The 22,378-nt window shown below is 34.9% G+C and overlaps 1 protein-coding gene across 17 annotated transcripts in view; it reads left to right on the top strand.

Annotated features, from left to right (window-relative positions):
* The window catches only part of HDAC9 (histone deacetylase 9), a 959,143-nt gene that overhangs the window by 537,608 nt on the left and 399,157 nt on the right, over positions 1–22,378 (top strand). For 10 of the 17 annotated variants that reach the window (XM_047752014.1, XM_047752015.1, XM_047752022.1 and 7 more), the window contains 3 exons: positions 2,850–3,000; positions 4,003–4,129; positions 6,727–6,848. In XM_047752014.1, coding sequence (XP_047607970.1) covers positions 2,850–3,000; positions 4,003–4,129; positions 6,727–6,848 — 400 coding nt within the window. The remainder of the gene's footprint in view (positions 1–2,849; positions 3,001–4,002; positions 4,130–6,726; positions 6,849–22,378) is intronic. The other 7 variants (XM_047752020.1, XM_047752012.1, XM_047752025.1 and 4 more) reach the window with 3 other exon arrangements.

The raw sequence follows: 22,378 nt of genomic DNA on the forward strand, positions 1-22,378 counted from the left end.
TTCATAGACTTATTTTTGAATGATTCTGAAACATTATTTGAAACAGTAATAGATGTCTAGCTTTTCTTCATTCATTCTGGGCATGTTAGGATGACAATGGTGACAAATGGATAAAATTTATATTCTTCACCATACTTCAAGATTTAAGTAACTATCTGGTTCATTCTGCTGTGGTGTGCAAGTTGTATTGCCCTAATATAGGGCAATATTGATGTGTCAGATTTAGATATTTCTTTTCATTTATGTTTGATGCCTTTTGTAGTTGTAAAGATCAGCATAAACATTTTTAAAGTAATTAATTGTTTGAGTTTACTCAAAAGTTAATAGAAGCAAATAGGTAATTGTTAATTTGCCCCAAACAAGGTAGGATATAGCAGGTCTACTGACATCTGGAAGATAGTATAAAAAGGGGAAAAGAAAAGTGATTCTGCGATAACTAAAAGCAAAACTTAGATTTTGGATTTTTTTTTTTGTCTTTTTGCCATTTCTTGGGCCACTCCCACGGCATATGAAGGTTCCAGGCTAGGGGGTCGAATCGGAGCTGTAGCCACCCACCTATGCCAGAGCCACCGCAACTTGGGATCCAAGCCACGTGTCTGCGACCTACTCCACAGCTCACAGCAACGCCAGATCCTTAACCCACTGAGTAAGGCCAGGGATCGAACCCACAACCTCATGGTTCCTAGTCAGATTCGTTAACCACTGAGCCACAACAGGAACTCCTGGATTGATTTTTTAAAGTAATAATAAGTTGGTTTTTTTTTTCAAAACTAAAAGCATACTTAAAATTTTCTTTTAAGTTTAAGGAGTTCTTTTGGTTTAATTTTTAAAATTTTTATTGTTTTGCATTTTTTATGAGCAAGGCTAAAAGTTGGTGCATTTAACGTTCATTTACATTTTGTTTTTATGAGGAAGGCATAGTATGATGCTTTACTTATATTTGTGTTTATATTGGCCTAAGATTCATCTTAGGCTTCTATAGTCTACATCTGTTGAATTAGATGCTATTATCCTATTTTCCCAGCCAGTAATCTGAGGCAGAGAGAAATGCTGTAACCTGTTCCAGACCACACAGCCAGTAAATGGATGCTCCAGTATTTGTAGCTTGTCTGCCTCCAAAGCACCTAATTGTTTCTGCCTCTGTCTTGCACTGGAATATCTGAAACTAGAGGAGTGAAGTTTTGTTTCTTTTTTCTTTTCAATTTCATTCCTCCAATCTTCCATAATGAATAGTGGCAATGGAAATTAAATTGTATGTTTTTCTAGACTCCAAAGAGAGATTAACATTCAATTCCATTGGGGCTTTGAGTGAATCTATGACCAACCCCAATATCTATATAGAATTAACATTTAAGGCAAAGTTGAAGCAGAATTATGAAATTTTTGGTTAGCAGAATTTGGAAATTTTTGGAGTATCTAGAAACACCCATTAAGAGGCTAGTAGGTCAAATCCAAAATGCTCCAGATCTTAATATGAAAAGTAACCAGAAATGCTTCTAACCCTATCCTTCTGGGATGAGGAAAGCTGTTGTGTTTGACATATAGAGTTGGCTATCTGTTGCTCCAGAGTGACTCAGATGCCATTCCACATAACTTTTTATTCTTATTTTGTTATTTTTCAGTGTCAATTTCAGAGTTCTAGGCATCTAATATAAACAGCAAATTACACTAATTCCATTAGTATTGAGTTTAAAATAGTACTAGTAAGCAAAGTTAGTATAATTCAAACTTACAACCTAAATTTCATATGTATTATGAATATGATATATGAGGGAGATTATTTCTCTGTCTTACATATGAGGAACCAGTGCTTTGAGGAGTGTAGTAAGTTGTCTATATCTCATATCTAGTAATGTCAGAGCCTGGTAGAACTCAGAGTCTTTAGTTACTCCTCAGGGGGAACACTTACTATTAATCATAAATGTCTATTTCTCAGTCTGAGAGAAATCTGACATCTCAACATGGTTATTGAGAATGCTTCACATTCTTGTTGTACATTATGTGGAAGTGAATTCAAGGAATTCAGACAGCCAGACAATAGTACATCAAAGTGTAGTCTTATGGGAGTGAATTCTTCTTGATCAGTTCTCTAATCTGCAGAGCTTTGTGTGAACCAACCAGACTTTTGCTATTTTGAGAGAAAAGCTTGCTATGGATATATGGAATGCATTCATCTATTGAAAACTTCCTCTGTAGGATTTTGAAATTTTTAGCATTCATTTTATTTCTGGTAGATTTCCCCCAAATTAACTAAAATCGCACTATCCGATTCAGTTTATGTTCAAACCATTTCTCAGAATAAGAAGTAAAGATTTCAGTTGTTTTTTATATTGTGAAAGACTTGGGAAGTCCTGCCTTTCTTTGCCTGTGTCATATTATAAAGAAAAGTCACTAAGGAACTGAAGATCTGAATGAATTTGGTAACATTTTGATAGGGCTATGTAGGTGATGAAGCTGCCTAAAAACTTTCTTGTTAATGACTATATATATCAAGTCTATTGAGATTAACTCTGATGGAAAATAATATAGCAAAGGGAATGTGTGTGTGTATATATATATATATATATATATATATATATATAGTCATATATATGTATGAATGACTGGGTCACTTTTCTGTATAGCAGAAATTGGCACAACATTGTAAATCAACTATCCTCCAATAAAAACTTTTTTTTTTCCCAAAAAAACACCATCTATGGCACTAGTTGCTTGTCTTTAGATTTCAGTAGTATACAAAAAAGTGGGTAAACTGTAAATACAAATAAGTTCCAATTTCAATTTTGGACTTTGATGACTATGAAGCCTTAAAGAAATTGCACACTCTCATGTCTTTCTCTTCTCGCAAGTTGCAACAGGAACTTCTAGCCATAAAACAGCAACAAGAACTCCTAGAAAAGGAGCAGAAACTGGAGCAGCAGAGGCAAGAACAGGAAGTAGAGAGGCATCGCAGAGAACAGCAGCTTCCTCCTCTCAGAGGCAAAGATAGAGGACGAGAAAGTAAGAGGCACCAGGGTAAAAGATGGATCTCTTCCCTCATCTTTAGCTGATCGTCATTCAGAAAAGAGCCTGATAAAGAGCGGAATTAAACTTGTCAAAATTGTCTGTGTTTAAGTAGAACGATAAATTATGAACCCAAATGTAAAGCTTTGACATTCACATGTCAGCTCTCTACATTCAGTTTATGGGCATGTCCAAAAGTAAACATAGCATTGTTTGGCAAAGATACCAATTTCCCTTGTTTTGAACCTTAAAAATAATGTTATACTAAGGCAATATAGCTCTGCCATTCTGTTCAATAATAAACTTACTTCCACATTACTCCATGTCTTCCTCCTGCTCAAGTAATAATTACTTTTTAAGTCAAGCCTTGTTTCCATTTAGTTTTCAAGTAACCTAGGTAGTATTAAGATTTAAGGGAGAACACTTTTGTTTTTTGTTTTGTTTTGTTTTAACTATCCACAAGAGGGAGACAGATCCAAATAATTCCCCTGTATGAGGTCAGCTGAAAATCAGGTCTTAGCAAGGTTTAAAATGTGATGACTTGAACTGGAATTGTCAGTGATATTTATTTGTTTGATGCTCAAAAGAGCTTTTATAGAAAGTTAGTTTTTCAAACTAGCAATTTAGAAGACATCATTTTAATATGTTTTATCACTTATGGTCTCCCAAGATTCTTGACTTTTTAAAGGCAGTGTTTTGTTCCTCAGCAGTATTTTTTAAACCTTAGGAAAAAATTAGTATTAATTCTGGGAATCCCCTTTCTGCAAAAGCAATTAAAGAAATCATTGAAGCTCTTTGAAAATTGGCAGTTGAAGCAGTAGTTACAAAACATTACTCTGTCACTTTCTAAAGCCTGTTTAGACTCTCATTTTGTTTTTAATAGGAAAACTTCATATGCTGTGACCAGTGCTGTTACTCCTTAATTTTTAATAAATATTCCAGAGGCATGAAAGGACAGAACCCCAAATCACCATCTGTTTCTGTATGTGTGTGTTTCAGGGGCAGTGGCAAGTACAGAAGTAAAGCAGAAGCTTCAAGAATTCCTGTTGAGTAAATCAGCAACAAAAGACACTCCAACTAATGGAAAAAATCATTCCGTGAGCCGCCATCCCAAGCTCTGGTACACGTATGTTCAGTGTTTGGCTTTATTTATTCCCAGGGATAAAGATCACAGGTTCTGAATTCAGCTGACCGGGGCACAAGTCCCTGGCCTGCCAAGTCCTCAGCTGTGTGGCTGTGGGCAAGTCCCTTAAATTCTCTAAGGCTCTGTTTCTTTGTAAAAAGAGCATGATAGTAGTACCTGCCCTCTAGGGTTTCTGGGAAGGTCCTAAGAAATAATGTGGTAAAGTCCGTAACAGAGAGCAGCTCTTCAATAAATGTTAGCAAGTGTCATCTCAAGGGCTAGAAAGTATTACGTATGTTCTGTGCTGAATGAATAACTGGCAAATGTCGGGTGGGGCATAGATATTCATATTTTGCATTTTTCTATTCTCAGATGGTGCATCTGATATCTTTACAATAATTTCTGAAGATGTGGCAGGTCGAGATTTTATTTTACTTGGCTTGATGTAAGATGGAGATCTGAGTTATTTTTTTCAAGCCCAGATTTTTGACTTAATTAAAAAAAAAAAAAAAAGGAAGGAAGACAAGGGAGGGAAAAGACAGGAGGACAGAGGAGTAACCAGCTGATGTAGCTAAGTCTTCAGGGGCTAGAACCCCTGCCCACCTGACCTCACTTCTTCCCACCCTGAAAAATGAGAGTAGATTGACTTCTGACACAAGCTGACAACATAATACACTTCGGTGTTACAGTTTTTTGTGCAACTATGTTTCCCCAAGTCCAGTAAAGAGATATTATGTAACACATAGTTCTTCCTTCTGTGAAATATGAAGGAGGTGGCATTTCTAAAGTCAGGAGAAAAACTGATAGGCAAAGCATATTTGGTTAATAGACTAATAGATCATAGTTTCATCTCTCTTGTTTTAAAAATATATTTAGAATTTTACACATAATTTTTTTTAATCCCTCACGTTATAAGGATAAAGTAAATACTTGATTACTCTGTAATGTTGACACTTTAAGCATACTTCAAGTTTTTTTAACATATTCTTTTTTAAACTATTGCTTTTCAGTTTTTAAAAAATTATGCCTTTATTTTTACAAATTTATTTATTTTACTATTTATTATTGGCCATGGTATGCAGTGGCTTGATGAGAGATCTCAGTTCCCAGACCAGGGATTGAACTCAGGCCGTGGTAGTGTAAGCACCGTGTCCTAACCACTAGTCCACCAGGGAACTCCTAAGAGTCCTATTTAAAGAGTATTGTTTTTGTATTTCTATCTTAAAGTATCTTCCCTTCTCTGCGTCTAAAAAAAAGATAAATGAGGCAGATTCCAGAACGCTGTAAATACATTTTAATGGTTTACGTAATTTCTGCCATGCATGTCAGTTGACTTGAGGAATCAATCCCTGAAGAAAATTTCCAAATGTTCAGTCAACATCAAAGTTATTGAAAAAGAAATCATGTATTATTACCCAAAATTGCATACATGGTGTGTAACTAATTCATATCTCTTTTAAGTTAAAGCCTATTTTAAGAAAAGTTAATACCTTTCTTTAAAAGTGGGAAACAGTTTTATGCAAACAACTCGTCATGAAGAGTCTTTAGCCATTCCCTTGGGTATATTAGACCCAGCTCTCAAATGTTACTTCACAGTTCTTTTTTTGTACTGAACTGAACTTCAGAAGGGTCCAACTCCTGGACTGCCGTTAAGTCATCAATTTATAAAATCTGAATATAATAATTTTGTGCTAGTTATAGCTAGATGAAATACCCTTAAACCAGTTAATTCTTGAGAATGTTAATTCAAATAAATAACACTAGTATAAAAATCATCCTTGTGGTGATGATACTGTGCCTCATCCATTGTTTTCTTCATATATAATGATTATTATAGATGTTTATATCCACCGGGTAGTCTATGTTCAGACCCAAACTGTTCTCCAGTTGCACAACTGCATCTCTTTCACTATATTAATGCAGGTAAGACAAACATTTTAAAAGATCCATTTCATATTGAAAAAGGATGTGTCTCCAGTCTTTACCTAGGGCTGCTGTGGAAGTCAGGAGACCTGGAGGCTATTGACATAGTATTGTCTCTGAGTAAAAGGCACCCTCATGTACTTCCGTGTACTAACTACCAATTTTTTTTTTTAATGGAGTCTTTTTTTTTTTTCTTTTTGGCTGCACCTGTGATGTGTGAAAATTCCTGGGCCAGGGATCTAACACAGCAGTGACAATGCCAGGTCCCTAACCCACTAAGCCACCAGGGAACTCCCTAAATGAAATCCTTCTGTTCTGCATTGTAGACTAAAAAGTATTCAGGTGATGACTTTTCCACTAATGTGACTCTTAAGAAAACACACAATAATCTCAGATATCAAAACTCAGGCTTTTGGTAAATTCTCTCCTTTAGTGAAGCAAACTTTTCTCTGTGACTATGTGACCAAAGGCACATTGGGCATCCTTAGGCATCCTGCATCATTCCATAAAATGCTGCTAAAGTCAACTGGTTACATGAGGCTGTGGTTTACACACACTAAAGAGAAAGAACATAAACACAGCTGAGACACATGTTACAGCATGTGCAACCGATTATCGCTGACCAACATGCAATAAAAACTCCAGGGCAAGTGGTGAACCCTCTTTTTCTTTTGTAGGGCTGCCCACCACACGTCATTGGATCAAAGCTCTCCACCCCTGAGTGGAACGTCTCCATCTTACAAATACACATTACCAGGAGCTCAAGATGCAAAAGATGATTTCCCCCTTCGAAAAACTGGTAAGTCAACTTCACAAGAAGACTCCACTTGCTCTTTCATAACATTCCTGTAGTTTCATTTTGCCATACCTCTAGAGGAAAGTCAGAGGATTCGAATCATAGCTATTATGTCCTCCCTACGGCTGCCCTCAGCATAAGCAAAAATGTGCATGAGTACGTACAAATACACACACACACACACACACACACACACACACACTCTTATTTCTACCTCAGTTGATTCAGTATATTATCAAAGTAGCTTTATAAATATAAAGGTTAATCACATTTGTATTTTAGACAGATTATTTTCTTATTAGTAATTAGGAGTAGAAGTAAAGAGAATTTGATTTCTCAAAACATTTAAATCTTCTCCATTCATGAGGACCTCTGTAATTTCCTTGATTTTTCTGTTGAACCTCAACTATTTACTGCAAAAATGAAAATAATAATCTTCTTTTCCCTCACTTTGAAAAACTTTACATTGTAATCCCTCATTAAGACACAAAAGGCCAGAGCTGGCTTCTGAGTAAGTGACTTGCCTAATGTCTCACAGATGATATGAAGAATTCACAGTGAAGCTTTGTAGCTAATAATCTCATAAAATCACATTAAAATTTGCTTAGGGGAACCAGGACAATGAATCTGGAATAAAGTTGAAATTTAGTAAATAGCTATGTGGCTTTAAGTCTGTGTTTGTTTTCCATATTCTTTTTTAGCCCTCAGATATATGCATATTTAACATGTAATATGCTCTTACCTCAATAATAAGTATATTTAAATTTTCACTGGGTATAAGCATAAATAGCATTTGTGTACATTATGTTCTAAATCTTATGGGATTTTCCAAATACAGTTCTTTAGAGAAAGTTGTAAATTAGAAGAATTTTATAAACACACTTGATGTGAAAAGATACTGAACTCAGATAGTTTGATCCATTGAATTTTACTCAAATCTACTTGAAGAGATATAAAGCTATGTAATTTGTATATAAAATCTGCAGAATGAAAATGATTTCCAATAATTATATTCATTTTCCTAAGCAATTTTGAATAATTAAAGTGGATATATAGATTATAAAAAAACACATGCTAAAGCTATTTTCTGTCATTTAATTTACCTCTAGGGTAATGGAGATTTAAAAATAAAATCAATCGTGAGTAAGAATTTATTACCTATCATTTAGCCCATATTGTACCAGGCACTGAAGAGGATGGTCAAGTATTACAAAGCAGTTCATGCATATTTATTTTAATAGCCCAAAGATCTTTTTCATGTCTATTATTAGACTCTGAGTATAGTAAAATACTTCAATAGGAGGCTATGCAAACGAAAGAAAGAGTTATGTGCATTGCATGAGAATTTCACACTATTATCTACAAATCAGATTGCCTTTCATATAAATAAACTTTTTTGGAATAAAAGGAACAAAGCCAAGAGTGAGCCTCCACATATTTCTAAAACATGGCATATAGTTTATGAAAATTGATCCATAAAGGACGTGAGTTTTAGAATGTGGGGACTTTGATCTGCAGCCTTGACATTTAGTTGCACCAATGGCATGTGTAGGAACTATTGACAGAGATTATGTGAATATTGCCCCAGGTCTCAGTGCAGTGACTGGCATTCAAGAGCCCAAGGAGTCACTAAAAGGAAAGAAAACACAAGTCCCCTTATGGCAGGAGGTTACTGATGAGTGATATAGTTACATTCTGGGAGAAAGACTTCTACCCTGCTGTGCACACAGCCTTTGAATATATTCTTACCACTGGGAGATTGAAAACTGACTGCAGAACTGACACTGACTTTGAAAAGAAGTGGCATTTAGAACCAGTTTGCATCCAGAGAGAAAATTTGATCTTTTTCACTACTTAAGGGCAAGTACTAAAACCCAGTACCTTTTGTCCTACTATTTCATGAGAATAGCTTAGAATTCTTCCCGTGTGAAGAATAAATAGAAAACTGTTAATTTATCTTTGTAGAAATTCTTACTCCACAACAAAATTCAAAAGAGAAATCTTGCTTATGATAGGTGTTACAAATTTTTATTCAAATCTGTACTAAAAGGAAAGGCATCTTCTATATCTCTTTAACGTGTCATGTATGATAGTGAAAAGGTACAGCCCTTGTTTTTTCTAGTGGTGTATTTTCTGTGTTTGCCCAATATTTTAAGTTTCTTCCCTTTATATTGAATATCTGATATTTATGAAGTGTCAGGCTGTTGATCTGTAAAACCAAACATTTTGAAGCACTGTACCAATAAAGTTCTTAAACAGCCATTAATACTTTTATATCTCTATAGGGGTTTCAAAATATTCCTTAATTCAATTCCCATTGTCTATGAAAAGTATGATATAATTAAATACAGATGTTTTCTCCACATTATCTAAAATACTTAGAGATCCCCATCATTAATTACAAATAGACAGAACTCTTACAACCTTTGTAAACATAATCCATTTGATGTAGTTCCAGTTTACTGTGAGAAAGTTTAGACATGTATTTGCACTAAGTAGAGAGCACTGAAATACAGTCAGATGATTTTTACTTCAGCGTTGTTGCATTATAGTGACTCAATAGTTACTGCAAAAAGTAAACAATAAAAGATTACCATAGTTAAACATCTGTGATGATTGGGGAAACTGTTTAAGATAATTTTCACATAAAGTTACATCATATTAAAATGAAATCTAGAGGAGGGGTGTTGATCATACTGTATAAATACCAGGACAGCTGTTATAGAGTCGAGCTTTTCTATTGGGGCGTTTATGGTCTTCTTGAATTTCATTGAACTCAATCTTAGATTTAAAAGAAGTTGTTAAGTGGATTCCACCTTTTGATCTGCATATAATACTAAATACTTTAAATTTCTTTTTAACTTGCATCAGTACCGAATTGCCAGTATGTGTTAGCAAGATTTAAGGGAGTAAAGCTGGAACCAGAGTAAGAAAAGTCTTAATGACCTTAAAATGATTAAAGTGGCCCCAGGGGTGTTCCCTAAGCCTTGAGCAGAATTTGGAACCTCTCTTGACCTCTTAGGACTTAGCTGGACAGTGACAGCCTAGGAAATGTCAACCACAGAAGTCTCCTTTGCCTGCAGAAATCTGACCTTTGTCATGCAAAGTGGACCTTTATTTCCTTCCCCTTAGGAGAATCATAGTTGCTCCTTGCATTGGGGCTTGTTGGAAACATCAGAATAATATAAATGGTTCACTCTAATCAGGCCCACTCCTAATTCACTTTTTTAAATGCGGGAATTGAGAGTCTCTTACTCCTTCCATAACAGTCAGTGTCAAAGGCTTTCACAGTTGTGAAGTTGAGAATAAAATAATTGTTGTCAATTTTTATATTTATTACCTATTATTAAAATAGAACTTCCTTTAGAATTACTCTTTGTGATTCCTTTTGTTCTGTAACCTAAGAATTTGTCGATTCTGAAATTTGTGTTATTTTACTGAACTTTAGGTTTTGGCTGCAAATTATATCATGCTAATGCAATACACTGCTGGACTGATAATACACTATAAATAGGGAAAGGAAGCTTCTGGGTCCAGGCGCTTTTGAAATAGTATATATTTCTTGCAAAGATACTGCATATGTGGTGACTCTGAACTCACCTTCAAAACCATTTGAATTGGATCCCTGTTCATATGAGTGTGTGCATATGTTTCATAAAATATTATGGTAAAAAATTCTAGAAGTTTTATGCTCCATTATATTATTGGGGTCTTACCCAGTGAACTTTGCCTTTCTTTGAATGTCACAGTCTTTCCGCTTAATATTTCTGAACAAAGTAAACTGGCTGGCTAGATTAACCTCTAAAAGAGCACAAGCCATATACAGCTAAAGCTTGGCTTGGACTAATGGGACTGTTCCAGCCCCACTGAAATGTTCATTTTAATGGTCAGCAACACTAGAATAAGACTCAAAAGATGGAAGGGGTCCAAACATAAGTTAAGGTTTTGGAAGGCCAGTGTCATTTTCCACACTGAGTAATTGGAAAGAAGCAGAGATGAGATATATAGCTTTATAAATCTCCCTCAGTATAGCAGTTAGAAGTTATGTTGTGGTACCTTGGTGACCTTTTCAAGTTATAATCCAGAATTAGTACCAGGAGATTTTTAAACAATGTCTTAAAATCTCTCTCTCTTGTTCTGTGACTTTCTTATAATACACAAACATATGCCCATGTGCACACATGAACATGCACACTTTTCTGCACACACAGCACCAAGATAGAAGTTATGTTTATAAAAATATTCACTCCAAATCTTATTCCAGATTGACAAAAACAGGAGTATTTTATATAATTTAGTACTCTATCTTAGTTCCATTTTTGTAGCTCTTCTTATTTAAAATTATTAAAATATATTTTTTGTAATCAGTTTTATACCAGTTTTCCCAGAACTGAGAAGCAATGCTGCATGGGCCTTGAATCCACCTATAAGCTTCAAATCTGGGTTCTCAATCTTCAGAAATTTAACCTTTTTAGGTTATGATTCTCTCATCTGTAAAATGGGAATAATGATTGCATTTTAAGGATTCAATTAAGTAATGCATATAATGCACTTAGTAATTGCTTAATAAATATGTTTCTAGTTGATAAGGGGTTGAGTTTCATTTATTTGCATTAGGTGAAAACTTAAGTCTTTTTAAGGTCTTATATTCTGCCACCTTTACTGATAAAATGAAAAAACTAGTGAGAAAGCAATAAAGCTTAAGCTATCTGAAGCTTACAGTGCTAATGTCAAGATGGGAATAAAGGTCTTTGTTAATTTTGCATATTCCCTGGAGTTTTAGAGTTTAGTATGGTGTCCAAAGGTAACAGCAGACTTGTTTCTTTACTATAGGAGGAGCTCTGATTGATGCTCTTTCCTTGCTAGGGCCAAACAGAGTTTTAATTCCTTCCTTCCTTCCTTCCTTCCTTCCTTCCTTCCTTCCTTTTTTTTTGTTTTGTTGTTTTGTTTTGTTTTGTCTTTTTAGGGCCATGCTGGTGGCACGCAGAGGTTCCCAGGCTAGGGCTCAAATCAGAGCTGTAGCTGCTGGCCTGCGCCACAGCCACAGCAGTGCCAGATTCTAGCTGCATCTGTGACCTACCATAGCTCATGGCAACACGGGATCCTTAACCCACTGAGTGAAACCCGGGATTGAACCTGCATCCTCATGGTTGCTAGTCAGATTTGTTTCCGCTGAGCCATGATGGGAACTCCAAGAGTTTTAATTTCTGCTATTAACTTCACTTTTAAATCAGTAGGTTTTAATTTTTAGAGCAGTTTTAGATTTACTAAAGAAAAATTGATCAAATAATAGAGGGTTCCCGCATCTTTCTCCTCTCTCCCAGTTTCTGCTCTTAGTTAACATCTTGCGTTAGTGTAGCACACTTGGTAAAATTAACAAATGACAAAGTTCCTTGGTAGTTCAGAAGGTTAAGGACCTGGCGTTGTCTCTGCTGTGGCACAGTTTTGATCCTGAGCCAGGAAACTTCTACATGCCGCAGATGCAGCCAAAAAATTAATGAAGTATTATCAGTAATTATTATTAATGTAGCCCATCATTTACATTAAGGTTCGCTCTTTATATTGTAAAGTTCTACTGATTTTAACAAATGAGTAATGTCATGACAGGCATCCACCATTATAATATACTGCAGAATAGTTTAACTGCCTTAAAAATCTTGTGCTCCATCTGTTCATCCTACCCTCCACCAACCCCTGATAACCACTGATATTTTTACTGTCTCTATAGTTTTGCCTTCTGCAGAATGTTATATGTTTGGAATCATATAGAATGTAGCTTCTTTCACTTGGCAGTATGCATTTAAGATTCCTCCATATCTTTTTGTGGCTTGAAAGCTCTTTTTAGCACTGAAAAATATTGCATTGTATGAATGAGCCACAGTTTGTTTATCCATTTATCTATTGAAAGACATCTTGGTTCCTTCCAAGTTGTAGCAATTATGAATAAAGCTGCCTTAAATATCTGCATGTAGGTTTTTGTGGATATATAGGTTTTTAGCTCATTTAGGTACAAGCCTAGGAGTACAATAGCTGGGTTTTATGGTAAGATGATGTTTAGTTTTGTAAGCCACTGCCAAATTGTCTTCTAAAATGGCTATACTATTTTGCATACTTACTAGCAGTAGATCAGAGTTCCAGTTGCTCCACATACTTGCCAGCACTTGGTATTTTCAGTTTAGTGTTTTTGGATTTGAACCATTCTGGTTGATGTGTGATGGTTTCTCATTGTGGTTTTAATTTGTAATTTCCTAGTGTTAGCATGGTGTATCTTTCTCTGTGCCTTTACTTTTAATCTATCTGTGTCTTTATATTTTAAATTGTTTTCTTATAGATAGCATATACTTGAGCTTCTTTTTCTTTTCTTTTTTTTTTTTTTCTTTGTCTTTCTGTCTTTTAGGGCTATACCTGGAGCATATGGAGGTTCCCAGGCTAGGGATCAAATCAGAGCTGTAGCCGCTGGCCTACACCACAGCCACAGCAACGTGGGATCTGAGCTGCTCTTGTGACCTACACCACAGCTCACAGCAATGCTGGATACTTAACCCACTGAGCGAGGCCAGGGATAGAATCCGTGTCCTCATGGATACCAATCGGTTCGTTATCTGCTGGTCAACGGCAGGAACTCCAAGTTTTTTTCTTAATCCACTCTGACAGTCTCTCTTTATTAGTGTATTAGACCAGTCATACTTAAAGTAGTTATGGATATAGTTAGATTAATATCTACCATGTTTGTAACTGTTTTCTAATCATTATACTTTGTTTTTTTTTAAATCTTCCCTTCTTTTTCTGCCTTCTCTGGTTTTAACTGATCCTTGTATATGATTCCATGTTCTCTGCTGTATTAGCATATCAACTGTTACCTCTTTTAAAAAATTCCCTTTGTGATTTCATTAACTTAGCATTTGATGTACACATTTGTAGCAAATCTGCACCCGCTTCCACATAACATTATATTGCTTTATGGGTAAAGGTACCTTATAACAGAGTATTTCCAATTTCTCTTTTCTATCCTGTGTAATTTTGCTGCCATTGATTTCACTTTTCCATAAGTTAAAATCACATAATATTGATAATATTATTTTGAATAGTCAGACCAATTAAAAATAAGAAAAACAAAACATTTAATTTTACCTTCATTTGTTTCTTCCTTTATATAGCTCCAAGTTTCTGATTTATATCCTTTTCTTTCTTACTATATGCAACTTCTTTTAATATTTCTTGCAAAGGAGGTATATAGTGACAACAAATTTCCTTAGTTTTTGTTTGAGAAAATTTTTGTTTCTCATTCATGTTTAAAGGATAATTTTACTGAGTACAGAATTCTAGGTTGCTGGTATTTTTTTTTTTTTACAACCCTTTAAACACCTCATTCTTTTCTTGTTTGCACAGTTTCTGAGAAGAAATTTGATTCAATTTATATCATTGTTACTACGTAGGCAAGCTGCTTTCTAATATCCTCTGGTTTCTTTGAAGCTATTTTTAGTCTTTGATTTTTTTGCTGTTTGAATACCATGTGCCTTTGTGTGTCTTTTTTTGATATTTACATTGCTTCTTGTTCCCTGAGATTCCTGTATCTGTGGATTCCAGCCAGTATTCAAATAGTCTTATGTTCCTTTCTTTTTTGTTATTCTGGGTTTCCCATTATGCATGTATTACATCTTTTGTAATTGGCCCAGATTTGGGGTGAATTTTATTCTTTCATTCTTTTGTTTGCCTTTCAGCTTCAGAGATTTCTGGTGACCTGTCTTCAAGGTCATTGAGTCTTTCCCTGGTCATGTCCAGTCTACTGATGAGCCCATCAAAGGCACTCTTCATTCTGTGCTTTTGTTTTCAGGCATTTCCTTTTGGTACTTTCTTAGAATTTCTATCTCTGCTAACTTTTACTCACATGTTCTTGCATGTAGTCAGCTTTTTCCATTAGAGCCCTTGACTTATTAGTCATAGTTATTTTAAGTTCTCTGCCTGATAATTCCAGAGTCTTTGTCATATCTATGTCTGGCTGATGCTTCTTTGTCTCTTCAGACTGTTTTCTCTTGCATTTTAGTTGCTTTCAACTTTTTGTTTAAAACTGGACATGCTATATTAGAAAACATAAATTGAATGGTTAGGCTTTTGGTGTAAGATTTTATGTTAATATGGCTGGAACTGGGCTGTGCTTAATGTTTCCTATAAATGTAGGCTTTGGTTTCCTCTAGTTTCCATGGGTTGTTTTGTTTTTATTTTTTCTTCCTCTGCTGTTTTGGGGTTTCCCTAAGAACTCCTTCATAAATAGAGTGGGTCTTTCAGCTCTTTCAGTTGGAATTCACTGTTGTTATAGTGGAACTCTGTTGATGTAGTTAAAACGTTAGGTAGAGACAGTGTTCTCTAATTCTACGATTAGATCTCAGTTTTTTAATGGAACCTGAGTTTGTGGTCTTCGACCTCCAGAACTGTTTCTTAATCTGTTTTTATCTTTTTATAACTGTTTTTTATCTTTTAAGTGAGACAGGAAAACTACAAGAGTTTGGAGTTGGCTAACTACCCTTCCTTCCAGGTCAAATAAAGCTCTGGTAAAATCTTGTCCCTCAGAGGGCAGGTTTTGCTATGTTGAAGGAACTGGGTATATATCATAATTGTACTTTTCACCTGGGCATATTTCAAAATGGCTCCTTTTCTCTCCTCCTACACCTCTACTTCCCACTGGCATCTATATAGAAGAGGACTCTTCAATGATCTTCAGTGAGAGAACCTGTTTGGGTTCTTGTACATAAAACACCTGAATGTGTACATTCCCCCAAGAAATTGGGCCCCTGGAATTTCTAACTCTCAAGCTAGTCCACTCTCAACCTCCAACAACTCATCAAAATTACCATTTAAGTATTCTTACCAGTTAACTGGGTCCAGTGGTTTCTGCTCTCAGTAATTTCATCTCTCTGTGATTTTCTGTATTTTCCTTTCTCTCCAGATTTTGGAGTGGCAGCTTGCTCTGAGGCCCCAGTCCTCTGATGAATCTTAAAAAAAATCACTTTTGTTTTTAATTTGCCCGGCTTTCTTATGGTGAGGATGTCAGTGAGGAGTTCCAACTTTTTATATGTCGGAGCTGATACCACACATCAGCCATCGACTTTTAAATCTGTAAAATATTTTCAAAAAAATTGGAAAACACAATTTTTCAGCTTTTTGAGGGGATAGTCATATTTAAACAATATAATTCTTAGTGACTAATTTTAAATGATTTTTATAAGATTAACAGCAATGACTGAGACTCTTTCTGCTCAGCATGGTCATGACTAACAAATCCATGTACTAAAAATACTATGACAGAGAGAGAATAGACTGAAATAATTTTAAATCACATTTTGGAAGGACTGCAGTACGTCGTGCTAAAGTCTTTACCTAATGATTCATTCTATGGTATTTTATTCTACGACCCCTTGTATATGTCATCTTTCTCTTCTCTTTGATAAGAATTCAACAATCCTTTAATTTTTTGCTACTTTGAGAGTAAGTTTGATGAAACAGCATAAACTACTATGTATGCAAGACTTGGGAATTGTAAGGACTTTTTTTTCTGTGTATTTCCTACTTTTCATATCGAACACTGGACAATTGATAAGTAAGAAAAAAAACAATTTTTGGCCCTTCAAAATTTAGAAAAATTAACTCCTTTTAAAAATAAGATTTAGGAGTTCCCGTTGTGGTGCAGTGGAAACGAATCCAACTAGTATCCATGAGGATGTGGGTTGGATCCTTGGCGTCGCTTAGTGGGTCGGGCATCCAGCATTTCCAAGAGCTGTGGTGTTGGTTGCAGATGCTGCTCAGATACTCCGTTGCTGTGGCTGTGGTGTAGGCCACCAGCTGTAGCTCCGATTTGACTCCTAGCCTGGGAACTTCCACAGGTGTAGCCCTAAAAGCAATAATAATAATAGTAATAATAAAATTAAAATTAAAAAGATAAAAATAAGATATAATTTTTACATGGAAAATTTACTTTTTAAAAGAAGGCTTTTTGATGGATTTAACCATTTCTGTTATGAAATGTTAGCCATTTTCAACTACCATATTTCATTGCTTGTAAGGTACTTATTTTTTTCTTCTTGTTTTATTAAAATATAATTCACTCACAGCACTGTATAAATTTAATGTCTATAGCAGAATGATTTGGCTTATTTTCTCATTTTAAACACATATATCTGAATGGACCTATTGGATAATATTTTGTGGTTTAACTGGCAATGTTTTTAATTTTTGCTTATTTTTTCCTTAGTGGTGTATAAGGTAGTGGTGCCTGTACAATTGATAAATTACTGTAGTATTTACCCAAGAATTAAATGGTATAGGATAGTAAGAATCCTTGTGATAGAGGAAGGATGCAAGTTTACAACATGTGAGTTTCTTCATTTAAAAGCATAATAGAAATTAATGTTCCTAAGAATTTCTGATGTGCAAGTTAAATGTATGGTTAGATTAGAAACAAGAAACAAATGTTTTAAGTTTCACAATTCAATAAGTGAGAAGCAGGTCTCACAGATTGTGTATGCAGTATGTATAAAAATCAGTTGGAACTAAGAGCAAGTGTCACTTGAGAATTGTTTGATAATTAATCAGCCTTGTAAGAACTTTGAAAATCTAACTCAAATTATTTCCTTGTGGGGGAAAGTAGTGTGAAAAAGTCAGTACAGCCTAGAAAGACAAAGCATGGAAAATAATCTCCTGGTTTGAAGTTGGATCTGGCTGAGAATTCCAGCATGGTGCTACTGGTTAGAGTTGTATACAAGTTAGAAGACTTCGCTGAGCCTCAATTTTGAAAGTGTCAAGTATGGAAAATATTTGGCTTGCAGGATTATTATAAGCAATAAAGATATGCCATGAAGGCCCCCAGCACAGTGCTTGGCATATAGCAGAGTCTCTGTACATGTTACCAGTGTGAGTTACTGAGAATAATGTTATGGCATTCGTAGTAGGAATTATTAGTAGTAGCCTTATGGTGTGATTGTAGTATAATTGGAATGGCAAAAGGAGTCTAGAGTTGTGGTCTTAACCCTGTCACTAATATATGACCTTGAACGTATTGATATTATTTCATGATTTTGGACCTCAGATTTCTCAGTTAAATGACAGACTTGGACCAAATGATTCCTAATATTGTGTATAAGCCTAAAAAAGGAACTATATCATCACATTTCAGGAAGAGAAGGATAAAATGTTAATGATTTGAAGAACATATAAATAAGACATAAATGATGGTGCTTTTGCAGAATTATATCTCAAATTCACTCTAATTAACTATAGAAAAGTCTAATGACATATTTTTTACTCCCCATAAAATGCTCAATTAAAAACAGACAGGACATTTTAGACAAGATTGGAATGAGAAATTGGCAAAAAATAATAATTAAGACTTTTAAAAGCATTTAGCCATCTGTTGTATAATCATGAGAATGATTGAAAAATGACTCCTAATTTGTAATATTCGCAATTATATAACTTGAAACACTGGGAAAATATTCTATGTAAATATATGCACTTATGTGTATCTAGACATATCTAATGAAATAAATTAAAAGAGGACAAAATAGGAGTTCCCTTTATAGCACAGTGGGTTAAGAACCCAACTAGTATCCATGAGGATATGTGTTCAATTCCTGGCCTTGCTCAGTGGATTAAGTATCCAGTGTTGTTGTGAGCTGTGGGGAGGTCACAGACGCAGCTTAGATCTGGTGTTGCTGTGGCTGTGGTGTAGGCCAGCAGCTGCAGCTCAGATTTGATCCCTAGCTGGGGAACTTCCATGTGCCACAGGTGAGGCCCTAAATAGGGGAAAATGATAACAAAATAAATGATGAAATATTTGTGATTACATTTTCTTTAAATTTCCAGTCACCCACTGAATTATTTTGAAGTAAAACCATCCTTTATGGCAAAGAAATCTGGTGAAAGCCATTATCTCTTTGCTCAAAAACCGTCTTGGTATTTAAGGTTGCACATAATAACATTTTATCCTGGCACGCTAGATTTTTCATCAAGTAACCTTAATTTACCCAGAGTTATCTCCTTTTCTGTCTACCAGCCTCTTCTTGACTATTTGCTTTTGAGCTTATATTTATTTTTATTTTAATATTTAAGTCCTCCATTCTTTACCACCTGTCCATATACAAGATAAATTCAGAAGTCATTTTTTATAAAACCTTCATTCTGACATTTTCCTTATCCATATTTTTTCACTGTAATTTTTGCTGTAAGAATTGCCAATCATATGTCAGTTATTAGATATCATATTTCATACTGTTGTTTTTATCTTGCTCTTCCCCATTAGATGGTAAAAAGGTCCTTTAAGAGAGTGCTTATCACATTTTTATTCCTTATATGACAAAGTACACTTTGTGCTGGGCCTATTGGAGGGTATTAAATAATTTAATATGAGTAAAAGGGATTTGTGCCACTATGGAACTCAAGAGTTCTCATAGTAAGGGACATGTTGATTGAAAACTTTCTTAACTTAGCTTTTGAACCACCTTACTTCTTGAGAAACTACTGTTTCATATTTATGGATTATAAACATTTTTTAAGTGAAAGCAAAAGTCCAAATCACCTGAAGAATGTAGGTAAGATATTAATGTATTGTTTTAGTTATAAGCTTTCAACATATTTAATTGAAATTATCTACATTTCTTATATATATTGTGAAGTAGGTAGCAAAAAAGAAATTCTCAGAGAGAATTTATTATCCTACTACAGCTATCCATGTGTGGTTCTTTGAAAACTAGTCCTGCTAAACAGACTTTTTCTGTAATAATTGGAAAAGTTCTCTGTCTGCATTGTCCAATTCAGTAGCCACTAGGTGAATGTGGGCACTTGAACACAAAATGTAGCTAGTGTGGCTGAAGAGATAAATTTTCATTGACGAGTTTTAAATTTAAAAGCAAATATTCACATCACTAGCTAGTGACTATCATAAAGGACAGCACAGGCGTAGACCAAGGCTGGCATGCATGTGGCCTTAGTGTCACTACAAAATCCTTCCAATACCTAAGGAGCACATCACTAATCACTTACAGCAAACTCTTCCCTAGGAGTTTGGACATAGACTTAAAAGCATACTAAATCATATTGTCCAAGAGGTAATGTCTGAGCAGAATTATATTTTCAGCTCTTTTAATTTGTTTGTTTGTTTTTGGCTATTCCTGCGGCATATGGAAGTTCCTAGGCTAGGGATCAAATCTGAGCTATGCCTGCAACCTACAGCTGCCACAACTGTGGCAGTTCCAGATCCTTAACCCACTGCACCTGGCCAGGGATTGAAACCACACCCCAGCTGCAACCTGAGCACTAAAGAAACAATGCCAGATCCTCAGGAGCACCTCAGGACTTAATTTTTGAGGAGCAAGAAACCAGTACAGATTAGCTTAGTTGAAGAAAAAGAAAAGAAAAGGAGAGGATTTGAAGGATTCATTTGACTGAATTTCTTTCATTTGTTGGTTAAATGATGTTAGTTCTGTGGTTCACACATTGTTACTAGAAGTATGAGTTCTATCCTGTTTCTGCCAGACTTTACATACAGTAATACCCTCTCTTAATGGTGACAAGGACAACCCAATACAGCCCTTACCTCTTACCTGCTTTGAAAGAACAGCAAAAATGATCACTTTCCCTGGAGTAATTCTGATAATTCCTAGGACTGACTCACTTGAACACTTTGGGCCGGGTACCAGCCCTTAACCAGCCACTCTCATGGAGAGAAAAAAATTAAACTGGGGACAACAGGTGGGGAGCCTGCCTCCTTGCCCACCCTGGAAATTTGCATGAAGATTATGGCAGCTCTCAAATGACCTGGACAGAGAATGAAACTAACCAGCATTCATTCTTCTAAAGGGCAGCTCTGATCCTATTAACTCTCTTTCAAAATTGAATGTGTTATTTTCACACAAGCCCTAGGCCTTCCCTCAGCGCACTCTTCTGATCTCTGCTGCCTACCCTTTTTTCACAAGTCGTCTTAAACACTGCAGTTTTATAGGAAGTTTTTTCCAAATCCTCTTCCTTCCCTGCCCTAAAGCCCTGATGTTGAAATCTTTTGCAGTTCAGCTCCCTTAATTTGCCCTTGCTACCTAAGCCATTCCTAAGTAAGCACCACCCTTCTATAATAGTGAAATTTACTCAGTGGCAGGATTTGTGTTTTATTTTTGTGTTCTCAACAATGGAGAGCACAATATTTTTATGTAATATATCAGTGTCTTTCCTATTTTTTGTTGGCTATTACCAACCACAGTACAACGTGTAACACACACTTCTGAAAAACAAATCATAATGCCTTAATCTTATAATAGTTTCTTTCTTATACTATTCTATTTATTTTATTTAAAAATTCTGATTGAAATGTAATGGATTCATGTCATATCTGTCATTTTGTGAAACGTTATAGAGGATGATCAGGCAAGATTTATGAAGTGAGTATTTGCCAGAGAAACGCATGGAGAATTTTTGATGTAAATCATGTTTGGGGAATAAAAAATGTAATATCAAGAGTAACAGTGATTAATTATCTGATGACTGGGTTTACCTACTTCAGACACAGTTGCCCCACAGAAAAACACTGATATACAAAGAGAGCAGGAGATTACCCTGCTGTGATAACCAGCTGGTCAGGGATAAATAGGTAACCTATAGATTTTGTGATTGCTACAGACAGGAATAATATTTAAATATATATATGTGTATATGTTTATTAAATAATCATTTTGAGAGAATCAAGCATAACAGCTAGTTAAATTTATGTGGTAGTAATAGTAACATTGATTACTATGTGCTGGATACAATTTTATGCATCTTATCTCTATGTCATACTGTTTCTATATAGTAATTCTTGAAATAGGTCTTATTATTTCTCACCAGTTTTATAGAAAAGGGAACAGTTGCAGAGGGGTTAGCAATTTCCTTCAATTCTCATATTTGTATGAATAGTAAGTTCAATGCCAGGCTTGAAAACAAGAAGTTTTATTTCAGAACCTGATCTTTCAACCCCTGTGTTTTGTACATAAATAAATGGTATCTGATATCATTGGAAAATGCAGTTGTGCTAAAGTTAAAGAACCATCTTGATTCATCTTAATATGAGTAGCAAATTATTACAATTTAGATTGTACCATTTATAATTTTACTTCAGTCCAATAATGAATAATGTTCAAAATATTTTAGAAATAACACGTTTTGATTTTTTTTTCATAACTTCAACTACTACAGACATTTTTCATTGAAAGAAAATTATTTAAAACCACAAATTGAACTCTTTTTGCATCTAAATATTTAAACATTTTTTTAAAAATAAAATGTTTCCTGAAGTTAAATAATTTTAAGTTGGACTTTGTAGAGATCTTGATCAATAACACAATTCTCAAAAACTGAAATATAAAGTTAGTGCCAAAATTATGATACTTTGCAGTAACTATACAAGAAAATACTATTTTTTAAATCTTCTAGATTTCTTTAGAGGAATACAAGCTTGTGGATATGTAATAACTAACAGACATACTTTACATGAGATGAAATATTCCATACTTTTT

This window comes from Phacochoerus africanus, chromosome 11 (genome assembly GCF_016906955.1).
Source record: "Phacochoerus africanus isolate WHEZ1 chromosome 11, ROS_Pafr_v1, whole genome shotgun sequence".
Classification (NCBI taxonomy): Eukaryota; Metazoa; Chordata; class Mammalia; order Artiodactyla; family Suidae; genus Phacochoerus; species Phacochoerus africanus.